General features: G+C 38.8%; 2 protein-coding genes across 5 annotated transcripts; one reads left to right on the top strand and one right to left on the bottom strand.

Annotated features, from left to right (window-relative positions):
- Nucleotides 1-701: 701 nt before the first annotated feature.
- LOC124055286 (ubiquitin-protein ligase E3A) lies at nucleotides 702-9,854 on the top strand. Of its 4 annotated transcripts, none has more exons than XM_046381940.1 (11): nucleotides 702-781; nucleotides 1,543-1,587; nucleotides 2,717-3,021; nucleotides 3,184-4,436; nucleotides 4,534-4,678; nucleotides 6,535-6,740; nucleotides 6,948-7,112; nucleotides 7,241-7,396; nucleotides 7,492-7,565; nucleotides 7,861-8,004; nucleotides 8,878-9,854. In XM_046381940.1, the coding sequence occupies exons 1-11, from the start codon at nucleotides 732-734 to the stop codon at nucleotides 8,996-8,998; spliced, it is 2,664 nt and encodes an 887-aa protein (XP_046237896.1). In that variant the 5' UTR covers nucleotides 702-731; the 3' UTR covers nucleotides 8,999-9,854. The 4 variants fall into 4 exon arrangements, with proteins under 4 accessions (XP_046237896.1, XP_046237897.1, XP_046237895.1 ...); XM_046381941.1 differs by having other exon boundaries at nucleotides 705-957; XM_046381939.1 differs by having other exon boundaries at nucleotides 705-1,009.
- Nucleotides 9,855-14,407: 4,553 nt separating this feature from the next.
- LOC124055810 (cyclic nucleotide-gated channel cone photoreceptor subunit alpha-like) lies at nucleotides 14,408-19,630 on the bottom strand. Its single transcript, XM_046382937.1, has 5 exons — nucleotides 19,432-19,630; nucleotides 17,430-17,667; nucleotides 16,690-16,791; nucleotides 16,500-16,606; nucleotides 14,408-16,400 (listed from the first exon to the last, which is right to left on the bottom strand). The coding sequence occupies exons 1-5, from the start codon at nucleotides 19,529-19,531 to the stop codon at nucleotides 15,043-15,045; spliced, it is 1,905 nt and encodes a 634-aa protein (XP_046238893.1). The 5' UTR covers nucleotides 19,532-19,630; the 3' UTR covers nucleotides 14,408-15,042.
- Nucleotides 19,631-19,903: the final 273 nt, after the last annotated feature.

Raw genomic sequence — 19,903 nt, 5'->3', positions numbered from 1 at the left:
ATGATTAATAAATTGTGCTCGGTGGTTTGGATGTATTTGTCTCTAATTTGATAATCGCTGCAATTTACTCTACTTCCCTCTGAGTGAAATCTATGGAGAAACACAATTACCGCTAAAATAAACTACTAATAATATAAAAAATGGGACTTGAAATGCCCTTCTTGGTGCCCTTCTTTGATTAATATTCCAGACTATTCCTTTAAACTCTAACTTAAAAAGATTCCAATTTTTGTATTTTGCCTTTTTACTGACATGTGTTAACAGTATTTCATGCAATAAATCCCGAAAAGTAGAGAGTATGGCAAACTACCATATTGCATTTCTAGTCTATGTTAGGATTCGAGATCCATGAACAACATACAAACAAGCAGCCAGCATATATTCAAATAACTTGATGTTAATTTTGTTAATCAATGCTTTTGAAGCTGAGACTGATATCAATATATAGCCTTGCTGTAGATTGCACGTTAAACAATAAACAAAATCTCTTCGGCTACAGTGCTCTCTGCTGGAAAAACTGTGTCATAACATTACATATTCTTTGACAAAAAAATAAATATGATTCAATAATTTAATAGTTACGACTGGCACCACTGTTGCTTTTAGTCACTGTACACTATTTATTATTTATTTATTTATTTTTAATAATATGAGTCCGGTTCCTTGCAGCACTATGATCCATTCCGGCTGGTCCTATAGCTACAACGCAAAGCATTGTGGGATCTGGTCTGATGGTGAAGTCAAGATGGCTGTGGACGTCAGGCAGAGGGAAGAGCCTGCAGTAAGAAGGCCGTGAATGAAGTTTTGAATAGGAAATCCTTCGTCGCTGCTTGTTTACACCTAAATCACCGTGCTGTAAAACTTGCCTGTGGAGGACTTGGTACATTCGTAAACAGCAACAGAAACAAACAAACCGAGGAACAGAGTCTCGTATGAATTCCGACGAGAAGGAGGACTGTGAGTGTACGCCACCACAGGCTGAGACTAGCCCCGAAGGAGGACCATATAGGTGGGGACGCAAAGAGACGAGAGCCGGGGATGCTAGGAGAAACACTGAAACAGATACCCGTCTAGCTTTTGCTAGTAGCTGTGGAGATGCTATTGTTTTTATCAGTATTTTCAGGCAAAGTGCTTTGCAAACATTAGTTGTTTTAAGATTAAAATTGTTAGAACTTTCTAAGCGTCATTCTGCATGAATAGAAACGTGAGTTGAAAAGAGGCCGGCGGACTAGCAAGTATTTGCTATTTTAGCTTGCTAAGTCAGCGTCAGGATGTCAAGGTCCCTGCCATTTCTTCGGCTTCACTAGATGAGATTTCTCTCTAATATTTGAGTTTAGGAATTTATTTAATGCTTATTTTATTTCAGTAACAGCGTGCTTTAATTAATATAGCTACACATTTAGCAGAATGCACAGACAGCGTTAGCCTAGATATTGTAAGGCTAACGTGGTTGCTTTTAGCGACAACATCAAAATGCAGCACATCTTGACCTCTGGTGTATTTAATATCATTATTTTTTTGTTGTTGTTGTTGTTCAACTAGAGACCACGAGGAGCCTGAAATCGAAAACCCAGAAGCAAGCCGAATGTAAGTTAAAACAGATTTTACAGTAGCACTTAAGCGTGTCAGTGAGGATGTTTTGAACACAGTCCTTCCACACCAGTAGCTCAGACCACTCTTGCTTTTGTCTGTTCTCACTTCTTCTTTTCATTTCTCCACGTTAAAGCCCTGTTGATTTGTGGTGGTTTTTTAATCACGCTATGATATGTTCATGGTGAATCGTGTTTATAGAACTTTACAACAAAAAAAATGACACTAGCATGTTAATATGTCTTTTCAAGTCAGTCCTCTTGCAGTGCTAAGAACATTTTGAAGATAATGTTAATTATTCAAGGAGCATAGTTCAGGTTCTTTAACAACAAACAATCCTTGTTAACAATGAAAAGAACTGATTGATGCACTTGAAAACTCTGGAAACTATAGACATTTTAAGTTACATTTTTTTTTATGTCAAACTACTATTCACAAGGTGAAGAATGATCTTTCATGTTCAAATTTGAAAAAACCTGAGGCTGTTTTTTTTGTTATGCTTGTGTATATTTTGCATTAATGTTAATAAATCGGTACATCAATATTGAATTTATTAAATTGTCAAAAACTGATAGTGGTATCTGCTTCCAGATATTAACAGTTTACAGGTTATGAATTAAAAGCAAATTGTACATGCATAAGACTTTCTTTTTGATGTGGTATTGATAAAGGTATCATTTTATATTGATTCCAGTATCATTTCATACGTATTATTTACATATTATTTTATATTGTATTGTTTTAAAGTTTAAAATTGCGGTATTGTGACGGTGTAAAATTCTCATTCTCATCTTTCCCATTCATTCCATCATCCCCTATTTGCTGTTCATGATAAAAAAAAATCATGCAGTACTATTGTGCCTCAGCAGTGCAGTGGCATTTTCGTGGTTTCAGTTCCTAGCTGGGGAAGGGCCGTTCTTAAAGTTATCATGTTCTCCTTGTATAGTAGTTCAGTTCTCCACTTAGTGGCCTGAACTGGCTTAGATCTGGATTTGGTCCCAAGGCTGCCCACTGCTTCTCTGGGATGGGTTAAATGCAGAGAATGAGTTTCCCTATGTTGTAGTTAGTATGATTGCTTGTGACAAATTAAGATAATTCTTCTTCTTCTTTTTACATTTCAATGCAGGAAGCGAGCAGCTGCCAAACATCTAATAGAGCGTTATTACCACCAGTTAACAGAGGGCTGTGGGAATGAATCATGCTCCAACTTATGGTGTGCCTCATCAGTCGGCTTCAGCCGCATGGATAACAATGCAGCAGCGGTCAAAGCCCTGGAGCTCTACAAGGTCAATGCTAAGCTATGTGACCCCCACCCCTCCAAGAAAGGCACCGCCTCAGCCTACCTGGAGAGCAGCACACACAGCAACTCCACCTGCAGCAACAGGAACATGACCCATAAGGATTTCCACTCTGTAAGGGACAATTTCAAAGGTGAGTTGATGCCATGCATTCAGGGTTAACACACTACAGATGAAAGAAAAAGCAAAATATACTGTTACATTTATACAGTTTATGACTGTGGAGAGTATAATCTATTCATCTAATCGATTTGTTTTCTTCTTTTGAATCCTACCTTGTTGATTCTTCATGTAGATGTAAATTACCTGACAGAAGAAAAAGTGTATGAGATCTTAGACATCTGTGGAGAGAAGGAAGATTACTCTCCACTGATCAGAGTAATAGGCCGGGTGTTCTCCAGTGCTGAGGGTCTGGTGCAGAGCTTTCGGAGGTCCAAACCTCACACGAAGGAGGAGCTCAAGTCCCTTCAGGGTAAAGACGAGGACAAGGATGAGGATGAGAAGGAGGCAGCTGCCTGCTCTGCTACAGCTATGGAGGAGGACTCCCCTGCCTCTTCTTCATCATCAAGACTGGGAGAGGGCTCCTCAGGAGAAAATGATGTCCAGAAGCTAGCCCCTGATGAGGTTTCTGTGGACATTGAAGCAGTGCGGCGAGTCTATGAGCGCCTGCTGTCCAATGAGAAGATAGAAGCCGCCTTCCTGAATGCACTGGTCTACCTCTCACCCAATGTAGAGTGCGACCTGACATACCATAACGTGTATTCACGAGATCCAAACTACCTTAACCTGTTTGTTATAGTAATGGAAAACAGTAACCTTCACAGCCCAGAGTACTTGGAGATTGCCCTCCCACAGTTCTGCAAGGCCATGAGCAAACTCCCACTGGCAGCTCAGGCCAAGCTGGCACGCTTGTGGTCGCATTATAGTGCTAAACAGATTCGGCGCATGGTGGAGACCTTCCAGCAGCTTATTACCTACAAGGTGATCAGTAACGAGTTCAACAGCCGCAACTTGGTCAACGATGATGATGCCGTGGTGGCAGCGACCAAGTGCTTGAAGATCGTTTACTATGCAAACGTCTTGGGTGGTGACCTTGATGTGGAACACAACGAGGAAGAGGACGAGGAGCCAATCCCAGAGTCCAGCGAGCTAACCCTACAGGAGCTCCTGGGCGAGGAACGGCGGAACAAGAAGGGCCCTCGGGTGGACCCACTCGAGACAGAGTTGGGGATCCGAACCAACGATTGTCGGCGACCACTTATTCCCTTTGAGGAGTTTGTCAATGAGCCTCTGAATGAGGTACTGGAGATGGACAAGGATTACACTTTCTTTAAGGTTGAAACTGAAAACAAGTTCTCTTTTATGACCTGTCCCTTCATCTTGAATGCTGTCACCAAGAACCTGGGTCTTTACTATGACAACCGCATTCGCATGTACAGTGAGCGTCGTATTACTGTACTGTACAGCCTGGTGCAAGGTCAGCAGCTTAATCCCTACCTGAGGCTCAAAGTGCGCCGAGACCACATCATTGATGACGCCCTGGTCAGGGTATGTATATGCCAGTACATGTGATTTAATGAATACATTTAAATACGTTTGCCTCAGTTCGATACACATTGCACTGATTTCTGTTGTGTTTCTTTAGCTGGAAATGATAGCAATGGAGAATCCTGCAGACTTAAAGAAGCAGCTGTATGTGGAGTTTGAAGGAGAGCAAGGTGTTGATGAAGGAGGTGTTTCCAAAGAGTTTTTTCAGCTGGTGGTGGAGGAGATATTCAACCCAGATATTGGTAAGAAAACCCACGACAATGAGCATTTATGTCGCAAAGCACATAGTTGGAAACACATTCAGTAATCCATGTCTCATAAATTAAGTTCTTTTTGCTATTCATCTTAACAACATCCTTATTTGAAATTTAATTCCTCTTTTTTTTTTTTTTTTTTATCTTTTTGCATTTTGTGTGCATTCAGTAATATAGTCCAGGCAAATACAGAAAATGTGGGCATTAGTGTTGATGAGCATGAACAGCTAGTTCTAAATTACAGCCAATTCCGAAGTTCTGAGGAAATCCATTTAATAATTTAACAGCAAAAGAATAATTTTGATTGTGCTTTTTGGTTCCAAAACAAATTTCACTGTTGTTCTTCTTTTCACTTAACAGTGTACTATACACCCACAGTTAGGCTCACATGTTTTGGAACAAGTATTATGGTCATTTAACCTTCGTACACCTCCACACCGAACTTGAAATGAAACACTCAAGATGTGAGACTTTGAACTTTATTTCGAGGGGTGTGACAAAAGTCTGGCATTAACCACTGAGGATTTATTGCCATTTTTATACACCAACCCTTATTTTTGTTGACTCATAAACGATGGGACAAATGGCTGACAAGCAGTTTGATGGCAAGGGTTGGCCTGTTGCTGTATGCTTTGCCAGGCCTTTACTGCAGGAATTAAGCTGTAGTTAAAAATCAGTTCAGTGTGCTGGTGTACAGAGGCTAAATGCCAAAAAACTTTTATTCATCCCAATATATATGGACCTAACTCTACATCTACAAGATCCCGGTTATCTGTCAGCCATCTGCCTTTGCTCTTTATGAGAGCAGTTGACTTTATAGGTATGATTTGGATTGTGATTTAGACTGGGCCTTGTCCTTTGCCAGCCATGCTGCTTGGGTTCATTTCTAGTTTGATCTTATCATCATCATAATTCTGGGATTCCTCTCAGTTGTTGATTTCAAAGGTCTAATTTCCCAGTAAGAAAACTGCCTTTTTGTTGCACGCCCAGGAAGGTTTGCTGCTGCACCAGGAGAAGGGTTGAGTCTGTCATTTTCAAACATTTTGAGGTGAAGTCATACACCAGACCAGCCCAGTACACTCCATTTACCACTAGGTGTCGCACTTTAATCTGCTGAATAGAGTAAAGTGCGACACCTACTGGTTAAAAAGAAATATAGAGGCACCACAACCCACCAAGACAACTCTGACACACTACGTTTTTATTTCTCACAACAACCATTAAACTTAACTTTTCTTCCTCTAAAGTTTTACATCAAAATAATGACTAGATAAGATGTGCAACTTGGGGAAAGATAGCAGATTGCTAGATTTTGTTTGCTTATGGGAACCTTGTGAGTCAATGAGTTTTCCATCGCACGTTCCTGCAGATGTTTCACAGTAAAAGCCTTGTTAATAAAATAAATTGCTGCAGCAACGAGCAAACCTGCTGCCCTGGTCATCCATGTTAGTTACCCACATGCTTCATAGTTCTCTCCACCTTCACCTGATGTGATGGTCCCATTGAGTTGCATGAAGTGAAAGTTTCTAAATAAATGTTTACACTAGGCTGGAATAACAAAAACCTACCTAACTCTAGCCAGGAGTTTAAAACTCTGTGTGAACATTCCCCTTTTTTTTTATTATAATGAAATAAGCTCTTTTCTTAGCTTCAGAAATTGCTCCTTTTTCATTGCATTGTTTGCATCTCAAAATGAATACTAGCCTTATAATAAGTGATTAAAATAACAGCAATATTAAAGTGGTGTTTAGCATGTAAGATGTGGCATATATCCATGTCTTACCTAAATGTCTTTATATGTATATATAAATATTAACACTGTTCATGATGTTTTCCTTCTGCAGGCATGTTCACTTATGATGAGCGCACCAAACTGTTTTGGTTCAACCCATCTTCGTTTGAAAATGAGGGACAGTACACTCTAATTGGCATCGTTCTCGGTCTGGCCATCTATAACAACTGTATCCTGGATGTCCATTTTCCTATGGTGGTATACAGGAAGTTGATGGGCAAGAAAGGAACTTTCAGGGACTTGGCTGATGCCAACCCAGTAAGAACTACCTCACTGAATGTTCTGGTTGATTTTGGAGAGTATGTAATGTATGTATGGAATGTAACAAGTACAGTTTAACTTTTAACCATGCCAGGTTATGCTTCTGGAAGTTTACCTTTTTTTTCTTTTTTTTTTTTAAGTCATTTTTGTCACTTGATGAGCCATGCTAAATATGACCTGACTGTGCTTGGCTCTGTTGGAAAGGTTTTGTATCAGAGCCTGAAGGAACTGCTTGAGTATGAAGGCAGCGTGGAGGAGGACATGATGATCACTTTCCAGATTTCCCAGACAGACCTGTTTGGAAACCCACTCATGTACGATTTAAGGGAAAATGGGGACAAGATTCCAGTCACGAATGAAAACAGAAAGGTGAGCCAACAGAAAACATTAAGCATTTTTTGATCTTTTTCTTGAGGTCTATGTGGGCCAGTGTTAAAGCACTCATCAGGATTTGGGCATTTAATAGCAATTGTCCCTGTTTATGTGCGTTTGTGCAGGAGTTTGTGGCACAGTATGCAGAGTACATGCTGAACAAAAGTGTGGAGAAGCAGTTCAAAGCATTCAGAAGAGGTTTCCACATGGTCACCAACGAGTCACCACTAAAATATCTGTTCAGACCAGAAGAAATTGAGCTCCTGATCTGTGGAAGCAGAGTGAGATTTTTTTTTTAAACCACATATTTGAATATATTAGTAAGTCATTTAAATGCTTAGTGTTCATCCATGTTTTGTCTTTTTACGTACTGCAGAACCTGGATTTCCTAGCACTTGAAGAAACCACAGAATACGATGGAGGTTACAACAGAGATTCTCGAATCATCAAGTAAGATTGTATTTGTTTTTTGGGGGGGGGGGTTAGGTACAATTGTGTGCACAAAAGTTGTGAATATGGTTTGGATACAAGTCAACCTGGAAGCAGGTTACCTTCTTGCAAAAATGCTTAGTATACTAATGAAAATAGTAGGGAGGCGTGTTTACAGCTTTTGATGTGAAAAAACACTTTAAAACCTAATAATTGTATATCATACTTAATATTGTATAATGATATGAGTGCCAAACACTGCACACTTTCAGACTGACTTTTTTTTTTTTTCTTTTTTTTTTTTTTTGCATTGAAGGGAGTTTTGGGAGACGTTGCACTCGTTTGGTGAGGAGCAGAAGCGCCTCTTTCTGCAGTTCACAACCGGCACTGATAGAGCACCTGTGGGTGGGCTGGGCAAGCTGAAGATGATTATTGCCAAGAACGGCCCTGACACAGACAGGTGAGCCATCGATAGAAAAAGACTGTTTCTTGGCTCTGCCTTTAATGTTTATGTGAAATACTTCCTTATTTAAAGAGAGAACTAGATACATCTAGTTCATGCATCTGGTTATGACTTTAGATTAACTTTCTTGTTGCTCTCATCAAGTGGTTTTAAAATAGGTGGTGTCCTGTGTATCGGTGAATGTGTCAGTGTTGTCATAATCACTCATCGCACTAAAATCAACTGAACCATATCAGGTCCGTAAGCAAGTGAACCTGGGTGACTTGCTTGCTATGCTTAAGTTCCAGTTTAAAAAAAATCTTTTTTTAATTTTTTTAAAAAAAGTACTAAAAGAAAGGTGTTTAGATCCCATCCCAAATAACTTGAATGAGGAATTCAGATTCAAACTAATGCAAATCTGTCTGTGTGCACTGGAGGCACAAAGTTAAGGTTAATTGGTTAAAAAGGTTAATTCACCACAATAGCTCAAAACAGATTATACATGTGTCATATATAATCAGACCGTATTATACACTAAAGTAGTATTTCACCACTGGAAAGATATGTGACATAAATATTTCTATGCCTCCATACCTCCTCCTTTTTGGTGGTGTCCATCCATCCCGTTCTTATGATTACATTATCTTAGGAGTGACATTTTAATAATTTGGCACTAGCATCCACCTGGACTCAAAGATGAACTGATTAGCATTTACATTTTCGAAGTTCGTTTAATTCAAAGTATTTCACATTGACGCAGTTAACACTTTCAGAAGAGGTCAAATGTTCACAAATCTTTGTACGTACGTTTTTCTTCAGGGTTTCTGTCAAATACTAATATGTGTAGTGAGAGTTAGAGGTAACCTGAGCAGTGTTGTTTTGTCTTGGCAGGTTACCAACGTCTCACACTTGCTTTAATGTGCTTTTGCTGCCTGAGTACAGCAGCAAGGAGAAGCTGAGGGAGAGACTGCTGAAAGCCATCACCTATGCCAAAGGGTTTGGCATGCTCTGAGCCCCTGCTCCAAACACACAGTAAACGGACTCCTTCTCAGAAAGCCCATCAAACCCTGCCCGGCCCTTCCTTTATCAGACACAATCTAAAAAGGTGACAAAAGACAGACCAGAGTATGTTTAGAAGTCAAGTGCAAAAAAAAAGCAAGTTAATAATGTAAGAAGAGAAATGCTCCCAGTATAGCGGTGTAGTAGTTCTTCTACTGTGCCTGCACCATCCCACATCAGTCAGTGTAAGCACAGAGTGATCGGTCCCCACCCCAACGTCCACATCATGTAATTGTGCTGCAGCGCCCCATCTTTTTTTTTTCGATGTACAGAGAGGATCATTTCCTTATTATTTATTTCAAGGTTAAAATGGGTTATATTTCATACTTGCCTGTTGTGATCGCTTCCCTACTTGGGGAGGAAAAAGGGGGAGGTTAATATTAAACTATGTACTTTTGGGACGATGCATTTAAAAAGTAAATATAAACCTCATTTATTGAACAAAAGAGATCGACCATTTCACTCACAGCCATCACAGCCATCGGTTATTGTTTCTACCAAGTCCATTTTTGATCAAGTTAAGAATTTTAAAAGTCATTTGGTCCAAAATGGCGCATTAACTGTTTTTCTTCTTTTTTTGTTTGTTTTTGTTTTGTTTTTGTTGTTGTTTTTTTTTTTTTAATTTTGCTTTTTGTTGTGGGGAGGGGGTGGGGGCAGGTCAGATTAAAATCTCGTCAGAGCTGTGTAAGTGCACTTAGACATTCTCAGAATGTTTGTTTTTGGCCACAGGTTGCCATGATTGTTTAAAGCATTTTATTTCCATGTCTTCCTGTGTTGATGATTCTAAATAAAACAGTATTTATATATCAGTGCGGTTGGAACTGCAATACTGTATTGTGCACGTTTTGGAGGATATATCCCTGTAGACCAGTCACTGATGATGATCTCAGATATGGACATAGAGCTCTTCTTGCGCCAACCTATACGGTCAGTTGAAATCCAGTAAGCACTTTGTTTTGTCATTTCTTAGTCTTGTAAAATTAGACCGCTCACTCTGGAAAGTCTCAGTTCAGTATAACCCCAGTTTATGTGGAACCTCAACACGTAGCCGAGAAGGTAGTGTGTATAATAAATAAAGTGTCCGCAGACATTTCACTGTACATTTTTACTCCACTGGACCTAAGTTGCTTGCTGTGGTTATGCCTGTGATTTTAATACAACATTTGTCTCTGACAACAAATGTCTTGATACGTCTGAGTGTTTGAATTGATAATTTCATCCCAAATCTCAGTGAGAACAGAAGTTAGAAGCACCTTCGGAACAAATTGATAGTTACATCAACACTGCAACCCAGGGTCAGTCATTCCTGAAGCCAGTGAATCTCTGACAAACCCCTGATACAATCCAATCAGTCTCTCTTTTGTTGTTAGACCCACAATGGAAAAATAATATCAGTGTGAATCTAAAGTTCAATATGATTTCTCACTGATATTTGTGGGAAAACAACAACAAATGTGTGAGTTTGCCTTCTTATCTACCATCAGTTGAGAGGAAGAATTTAATTGTCATCTGCATTGCATCACCTTGAACCTAGCACAAAGGCTGGAAGCAGGCAGAAACGCTTAACGATTCAATTTCAATTCAATTTATTTATATAGCATCTTGTACAATCAAAATTGTTTCTAGGTGCTTTACAAAGACCCAGAGCCTGAGCCCCTGAGCAAGCAGACAGTGGCAAGGAAGACTTCCTTTTAACAGGAAAAAACCTGGAGCAGGACCCGGCTTGCTGTAGAACAACAACAAAAAAAAACATTCACCTTTGAAAAACTCCAAAGCTATCATATTGTAATTCATATGTGGAATGTTGTTAGTTTAACTGTGCCCCTTGCTTCCAGACCTTGTTGTAAGTTAAGCTAAAGTTGTCTGGGACTTAAATACCTGTAACATTGATATTATCCTCTTTGACTCTGGGAGAGACAGTTACTGTTTGGACACATCACTCTGATCAGATTCATATTGAGATCTATCACATTCAGTGAGAATGAAAACAGGTGGTAACCACTGTCTAAGTCATAGGACTTTATATATTTCAGCATTCATCTCCCCACAAAACAGGAGGATATTTAGGCAAAGTTACTTGTTCATTGCCTTCTGCACATCCAGGGAGGTTAAAGGTTATCCAAGAAGGAGCTCTGTAAAAGCTATTGAATGCTTGCCATGCACAATGTGTGTAATTTCCTTTTTGAAAGACACCAGTGGTTTTAGGTCATTTAGTAAAATCATGTACACATATATGCATCATAGCCAACACTTTTGCGAACCACGGTAGTTTTTTTAGAGTTCACAAATCTGTCCTACCATTCCGTGCATCCATCGGGTGTCAGTTCGGTATAGAAAAAAAATCAACTGACAGACTCGTGAAACTTGGTTGAGTTTTGTAAATCAGCACAGTGCACTTGAAGTCTCCACTACTTTTTGTCCTTTCTGTATCACTCTGAGGTAGTGTAGTGAAGACTTTTCAGGCCAAGTTTTACTTAACTGTCACTACCAGACAAAGGCATTTTAACACTTTCAAAAATCAGTGAAAACTTCATATTCATTGTGAAGGATTATACGACTCCAGCACATTTTAAGCGTCCACATTTAGAGTTTCATACCAGACAGAAGTTAATGGAAGTGAATGACTACCTTGAACAATGTGGAAAAATGCAACACAGCTCAAAACTGTACCACACATTTGAACGTTTACCCTTTTTATTTTCTTTATCTCCAGTCAACTGATTGCCAAAACTGCAGACTGAAACATGTTTGACCACACTGCTATAAAGCTTTCTTAACCATTTCCTGTCATCTTCAGATTTGGTATTAAATGGTTTAGCATTTGTGTCAAGGTCTGATTACTACCTTTTTGGAGCCTTTTTAAAGGTTATCGAGTCGGTGCACAATTTAAGGAAGATCATTCAGATGGTACGTAAGAAACCATGTTTGAACACGAAAATAATAATGATAATGGAGTCAACAATGTTACAATTTTTGTTTTTTTAAAAATGTTTTCTATAAACTCAAACTAACACAGACAGCATTTTTATTTGTTAATATTTTACATACTGTCCCAACTTTTTTGGAATCAGGGTTGTAGGAGGTTGAATCTATGACTTCTTACTCAGACTCTGGTGTGTCTAACCATGAAGTCCCTGCCATCGCAGTGATATTTCTGCAAGACGACTGTCAGGTTTTATGAAATGTTGCCCAGCCTGTGAGCATGATGGTTCCCCAAAAAAAGCCATGAAATCACAGTGGTAAGACCACAGCATACACAACAAACCTGAGCCTTTTTGTCTGTTACATTGCTCTTATTTTCTCACCCTTATGGTTTCAGCCCAAAAATTATGTTGCAGAATACATTTTATTACTTGTTTTAGCCTTAATTGGAGCCTGGACACTACAAAGAGTGCTTGACGATGTAGTCTAACTGGACTGTCTTTGAGAGTCACTATAGCACATAGTATGTTTGTGCAATTAACAACTTGGCTGGCATTGTTATACTGCAGTCAGTCTCAATCAAGTGAAACTGTGTAGGTTAAATCAAAGGTTAAGGAGTAATTAATTGTTATTGAGCCAGGTCTGGTTTCACCTGTTAACATTACTCTATACCTCTGTCTTGTAATGCTAAAGATGCTGCTCATTTGGACATATGAAAGTGCCCTAGAACTTAGTGAAGGTGGTGTAAGGTCTACTCGATCTATGGAAAGGGAAGCAGTTTTCATCAGTTGGTTTGACTCCCCAGTTACTCATAAAAGATGCAAACTGATGGAAGGCTAGAAGTACTTAGTGTTGTGAAAACATGTTAAATAAAGATGACTGCTTTTTTCCAACTTGTATCGCCTTGTAACCCTGATTTGAGTCCTTGGGTCCTTTGGTGTCAGTGACAATGAATTTTAGCCCTGTTCGACTGTTAATAGTTTATCCACATCAAACAAGTGTAAACTTCAACCAGGGACTGTTCACAGAATTTCCTTCACATCAATTCTGTCATTACATTCTGTCTGCTGATAACACTCAGATACAATATATAAACAGAAGTATTCAGACACACCTCTTTATGGGCCTGTTTTTTGGGGGTTTGGCTAGGCCCCTTCTAGTGAAGGGAAATCATAATGCTTCAGCATACCAGGACATTTTTGACAATGCTATGCTTCCAACTTTGTAGTAAAAGTTTATGGAAGGCCCTTCCCTCTTTCATAATGACTGTGCCCCAGTGCACAAAGCAAGGTCCAAAAACACATGGTTGGATGAGATTGGGGTGGAAGAACTTGACTGGCCTGCACAAAACTGCAACATAAATTGCAAGCCAGGCCTTTCTGTCCAACACCAGTGCCTGACCTCACAAACGCCCTACTGCATGAATTCCCACAGAAACACTTCTTCTTCCCAGAAGAGTGAAAGCTGTTATAGCTGCAAAATTGTCTGTCTATTTAGTTGTTAGCATGTTAATAATTAGTGACTGGAACTGAAATGTTTTGCTGAGGCTGATGGGAATACCAATTTTGCAGGTATTTGGCCATAAACTATAGTGAAACTTTGACCTAATGATGGGGCTAGATAAAACGTTACTTGAGTTATTACAACTAGGTTATTACAATTCATCCTGAGGGAGGACATGGATACATGTACCAAATTTCACAAAGGTCAATCCAGTAGTTGTCGAAACATTTCATTCTGAAACATACAGAAGTGTGTACAAATCCATCTAATAGATCTCACAATATGAACACTAAGTGGACCTGCTGATGGCACTAGATAAATCATGAAGGGACCTTTGTATAAAAATGTAAAAATTTGTATAAAATTTCATACCCACTCTAGTATGGCTAAGAGGCTATTTACATTTAGTCTACTCTGAAAAGAGAAAGTGAACCTTAATGTGAGTCAAGGTTTTTCACTGACCAGAATGGCTGCTTTTATTGATAGTTAAAGTAAAAGGTGAGTTGTATGGACTTCAACCTCAGTTCAGTACAGGTATAAATGCAATCTAACAAAGAAAGAAAAAATGCAATGGTAATGAACATCAGCTCTACATTATATAAAATACGACTTTAACAGTCCTGTAATTACTGTATTGTTACAAACAAACAGTTGTGTCTTGGATAAATAGTTAAATGGAGCTCTTGCTCAGAATATTAATTATCACCCAACTTGAAACTAAAGTAGTCCCCCATGTTCATGCTCAAACCAATGTAAGATACATTTTCTGTTATATTCATCCAACTTTTATTATGAATATTTTAAAATAATTTTAAAATTGAGCATTTTTACATGTCAACAGTGTTTTGTAATTGCAAGAAGCTTCTTGTATGTTTACTGTCACAGACTTGGGAAACATTACTGCTTTTAAATTCATTTTAAATTCAATTCATCAATTGCATTTATCACAAGCGGAAATGAAAGTAAAATACATTTTTTTTATCACCTATATAGTTTTGCATGGTGAAATCTGCATGTGACACAAGATCTAGAGAAAGTTGTAGTCATAGTGGTTTTTTATTGCTCTACATGAACATGTGGCATGCTTTTCTTTTTGATCCCAAAAATGCATAGGTAGGGCTGAGCATCATCCAAACTACCTCATCACAGCTGCAAATATGACACCAAATTTAGACCTGATACTGAAATTATACATTTTTTGATGCCCTTTGTAACTCAGTAAATTGTTTTCTCTAAAACTTTTTATTTAAATGTAACAAAATTACAAATCATCTCAACCTCAACTGCATCACACAAACAACTATAGTAGTGATACAAAAATAAAGTACAATGTGATGGTGTAAATGAGATAAAGTCTGTTTAAAGGACAAGTAAACACGAGAATCTGACCAAGCATTCTGGTGTCCAGCCCCATGCATATCTTTGTGGTCAACTTTCAAGGCAAGGTTACGATTTTACCAGATATGGGATAATGAGTGGAGACAGCGACAGCCCCACAGTACTGTAGGAAAGCCTCAGAACAAACGTTCTGAAGTACAGACATCCCTGGCAGTAGTAATACTAAACTAAGCTCTACTCATTATCTAATCTGAGGGTTTGAACCTCATTCGACATATTACTGAGTCGCTGCTTGATTTTACGCTGGGAGGATTCATAATGGTCTGTCAGCTTTCGAAATTTGGCTGCAATGACCTCCAAACTTGCTTCAATGTGATTGACTTTTTCCTCCAAGTCTTTGGCGTCAGTAGCAGCAACTAGTGACTCATCTATGAGATTATCTTTCATCAAGATGGCCCTTCCTTTCTCCTCCAGTGCATTTTTAGCATCAGGATACTCAGTGAGTGCCTCCATCAGGTCGTCTTTGGACAGGGCAAACAGATCTGAGTAGCCCACACTTCGGATGTTGGCTGTTCTTCGGTTTCCTGCCTTACTTCCCTTAATGCCGAGGATGCTGATTTCTCCGAAGTATGCCCCATCACTGAGAACCACAAACTGGGTAACTCCATCATCTGCTACTACAGCTAGTTTTCCTTCTTTAATGATATACATTTCTCTTCCAATGTCCCCCTTCTTACAGATGTAATCACCAGGACTGAAAACTTGAGGCTGAAGTTTAAGGACCAACTCAACAAGCAAACCTGCTTCACAGTCTTGAAAGATGCGCACTTTTCTTAGGGTCTCTAAATGTACATTGATAGCTATCTCAGCCTTTAGCTTGTCAGGCAGGTTCTTCAGCACCTGCTTCTCATCACAGGTTTTTTCCTCTGTCCAGAGGTAGTCAAACCACTTCACCACCCTTGCCTCCAGGTCTTTGCTCACCTTCCGAAATTGCATGTACTGTTTGATAGAGTCAATTTTAGCCTGGAACTCTACACGTGCAGCATTCATGTTGGAAATCATGGCACCAACATTGCCTACAATTGTTGCAAAGATCAGAACCCCAGTGAGGAAGTCAGCTACCACAAAAAAGTATTCAATATCTCGGACTGGGGGTGGTGTCTCGCCAATAGTGGTCAGGGTAAGAGTGGACCAGTAAAAGCAGTAGATGTACTGCCTGGCCAGGCGTGCAAACTCAGCATTCTTCATGGCTGGATATACCCAAGTGTCTGAGCCAAAGCCGAGCACTTTAGAGATGGCAAAGTACAGGCAAGCATTCCAGTGGATAATGATGATAATGTAAAGGACAAGATTAGCAATTCGGAAGATGTTGGGGAAATTGGTTCGCGTTTCAGTCCGGTCAAAGAACTCAAAGAGTCGGGTTAACCTAAAGAGACGGTTGAACCTCCACTCTGGGTTATTGATTCCAATTTTGAAGAACACAATATCAGTGGGAATTATTGATATGATGTCTAATCTGAACTGGCGTGTCTTCATGTACTTTTCTTTCAGGACCTTCTCATCCCTTACAAGCAATCCTTGCTCCAGAAAACCTGTTAGACCCATGAGAAAATGATTATTAGCGCGATCATATACTCAAAGGTTCCTGTAATCACAAACTACTCACATTCAGGAAAGTTTCTGTCACTGACCTGTTCTGGATCTCACAAACGTGTCAGCAAAATAGAGGACATCTGAGGTGTAGTCCAAAACCATCCACAATGTTGAATTTGTATACTGCAGTTCATTAAAACAAGCCCTTCAGGGAAGCACAACCATGACAAGACTGAATCATATAACAATATGGCAATGAGAAATAATAAAAATGTCATGAGTCCAGACCTGGCCACCAGCAACATCAGATTGTAGAACACAGGGATGGATATTGTACACAGCCAATAGTAGTACATATCTGTCGCAGGGTCCATGATCCACACCTCCTTTCTGAATGAGACAAGAATTTTTTAAAAAGCATGTTCATACTATGATTGAGCAGATTTAGATCTTTATTTTTCACTTTATTAAACTACATATATAGGTTGTACTATTATTTTTTAAAGTAATAAATTCAAGACGTCTCATATAGTTGAACAAGAGTCAAGAATAATTACTTGACAATGACTTTTAATGTTACTACAGCTTGTGTTGCTAATGTCACTGTTAACCACAACTAAACCTGTTAAAGTTTTGTTAATAATAATAATACGTTAAAACCTTTGCAAAATTAAAGCTATGCCCAAAATGAAACATTACTGCTGGAATTTTGACTCAAACTGAGAAATGTAGCCCTGAATATTTTGGCATGTAATGTTATCTATGAGCATTTACATATTGAATAATGAACTTAACGTAAAAACATTCATGAAAAATGTTAATTTCAACCTTTCTCTCTCTGCTTCCAATAGTGGGCATAAAATACAAAAAATAAAATTCTGTTCAAATCTACAGTTTATTATTTTTGATTGAGTGGAGGTTTCAGAATTTCAAGAGATACCAATCAATCTCATAAAATTATGGACTAGGACAGAATCATTTCATTTGATTGAACATTGCAACCGTAGAAAAGAGTATGTGGTACTTACGGTTCTTCCTTTGGAGCATCCTTTTTTTCATCTTTCTTGTCATCCTTTTTGTCATCTTTCTTGTCATCTTTCTTGTCATCTTTCTTGTCATCTTTCTTTTCATCCTTTTTGGGTTCCTTCTTGTCATCTTTTTTGCTGTGAATATCCACAAACAGAGGCAGATGAGATAAAATTGGGTTGTCGTGCAGTAGCGACAGAGAGCCTGAGGGGGGAGCTTTTACACAGTACAGTCTTGTTACTGTGTATTACAGGTATTAAAATAAAGAGCAATCCTGGCGCTCTGAGCACTGCACCATCACCTCCCAGTCTGTGCAGATATCTACAGGTCAGAATACATTTGCTAAACATATTAATAAGATAAATGGTTTTCTGGTGTCTGGTGTGTCAACTTAAAAATAAACTTTACATTTTTTGACCGATTTCTGGAAAGACAAATTGCATAAACTCAAACACTGAATATACAAACACTTTGATGTGACAAGCAAATCACATTTAATGGAAGTGAACTGGTTTCAGTCTCTTTACATTGTTTATAAATTTACTGGAGCAGATTATCTATCCAAATTTTATCAAGTGTGAGAGAATCTATATATTGTCTTACCTATCATTGTTGTTACAATTGTTTATGTTTTGTGCAGCCAGGGGCCACTGACCATCGCTGAAAATGAACAAATAAATGAATCTGTTAGCGAGACATTTTAGAACAAGACATACAGAAGCTCAATATAAGATATGTCAGACATCTTCTGTAACTTTCTGAAATTGATGATCCAACATTCATACCCACTTCACACAGTGATTGGTCATTTGTCTGAGGGTGAGAAAGCAAACAGGGTTTGAGCTTCTCTCTATATTCTCTTTTTTATTCTTTATACAACTACTGTCATATCCTTCCCATGGTTCCAGCTGCACTGGAGGAGCTTCTCTGAATTGCCTTTACTGACACTTCTCCCATACTTTTATTCTTTATATGTTTAACTACCTCACATGCAATCTTGTCAATAACAAAATTAAGGAGCCTCAATCCAATGCCACTGTGTAGATCATTGTCATTTTTGATGAAAATGATTTCATTTTAATTGTTACAGGTAAGTGCATCTAGAACAGGCTTGCCAGGTTTGGAAACTATGTCTAGACACCAGTTAAACAATTTAAGTCACATGTTTAATTTAGTTCACTTTTGGTAACAGCCAAACAATGAAAGCCCAAACAGTTTATACACATTTCCATCCATGTCATCCAATATAATAATGTTCTTTCTCAGCTCCAGCTGAATATTTTTGATCACTAACATAGTGTGAAAACATACAAAACATAATATGTTTTGATGAGTGTGTTTTGTTTGCCACTATAGTAGTTTGCAAGTATTGTTTGCAAGTATGCTGCTGGATCCAGAACCCTCTCCATGACCCTGCCCGGATCCTGCTGCTCCTGCTCTGCACTGTTCTCTCTATCCTCCCTGTCTCTCCTCTCTCCCTCTCCTTTTTCTCTCCATCTCCCTGTCTGTCCTGTCTACACTGAGTCTGGTTCTGCTCAAGGTTTCTGCCTGTTAAAAGAAAGTTATTCCTCGCCACTGTCGCCAAATGCTTACTCAGTGTGGGGTTTTTGTTCTGTTGTTTTGTTGTTGTTTACACACCTGTAAATTGTCTTGAAATAACTGTGTTATGAATTGGCACTTTAAATAAAAACTGAATTGAACTGAATTATTAAGAAGGCGTTGAACTCTAGGTCAAATTATCAGCCTTGTTAGCTAAGTATTAGCTTTGATTGTATATCCATAGGCTAGCACAGTGCTGTTCATAGAGCATGTCTATCTAATATTTTAATAAAGACATCTTGGAGATTTTAAAGTCCAATTTATTTTTACCAGTCCAGGTATCTTGAATCACGTTTTTTTGAAACAAACCCAGTACACATTTCTTTAACCTTGAGATATTCATTGTATTGTCAGCAGACAGTGTGGTCCTTCATGATGTGGGGTATGGTTGCAGGTGTGTACGTTACCTGCTCTTGCTCTTCATGTTGTCCTCTGTGGTCTGTATTCTTAGACTCGTCTCTGCAGGGCTTACAGTGCTCTTCCCAAAGTGCACCATGTGTGACATCCTTGGAAAAATGACCAAATGACTTTACTCATTTATCAGCAGATACACTTTAGGCAGAAAAAGATGGACATAATACCTGGACATAATATTAACCTTTAGATCATGCCACCAGGGATTTGTTTAAATAAAAGGACAATTGATCAGCTAAGTTTAACCAGGTCTGGATTCAATTTAACGCCACATCCCATCACTGTGTACATTATCTGCAGTGAAGGGAAACTTTTTATGATCTACACCTTTGTTTCCAAATTGAAGTGTAAGCACAGAGTCCTGAGTGGTCTCACCTGGACAACAGTCCTGTCCCAGCTAAAACTGTCTGATACTGGCTGTCCATCAACCTGGATACATGGAATAAAACGGAATAATGAGCTC

The sequence above is a fragment of the Scatophagus argus genome, chromosome 24 (assembly GCF_020382885.2).
Source record: "Scatophagus argus isolate fScaArg1 chromosome 24, fScaArg1.pri, whole genome shotgun sequence".
In the NCBI taxonomy this organism is placed as follows: Eukaryota; Metazoa; Chordata; class Actinopteri; family Scatophagidae; genus Scatophagus; species Scatophagus argus.
This window is presented reverse-complemented; position numbering and strand designations above follow the sequence as displayed.

Excerpts from the sequence above, each read along its gene's own strand:
- LOC124055810 (XM_046382937.1), bottom strand. The coding sequence starts at position 19,531 with ATGTCACACATGGTGCACTTTGGGAAGAGCACTGTAAGCCCTGCAGAG. Across the intron at positions 16,792-17,429 it reads GATGCTCCAAAGGAAGAACC|AAAGGAGGTGTGGATCATGG; the intron begins GTAAGTACCACA and ends TGTCTCATTCAG. Across the intron at positions 16,401-16,499 it reads GTTTGTGAGATCCAGAACAG|GTTTTCTGGAGCAAGGATTG; the intron begins GTCAGTGACAGA and ends TGGGTCTAACAG.
- LOC124055286 (XM_046381939.1), top strand. The coding sequence starts at position 933 with ATGAATTCCGACGAGAAGGAGGACTGTGAGTGTACGCCACCACAGGCT. Across the intron at positions 1,010-1,542 it reads CCCGAAGGAGGACCATATAG|AGACCACGAGGAGCCTGAAA; the intron begins GTGGGGACGCAA and ends TTGTTCAACTAG. Across the intron at positions 1,588-2,716 it reads AACCCAGAAGCAAGCCGAAT|GAAGCGAGCAGCTGCCAAAC; the intron begins GTAAGTTAAAAC and ends ATTTCAATGCAG.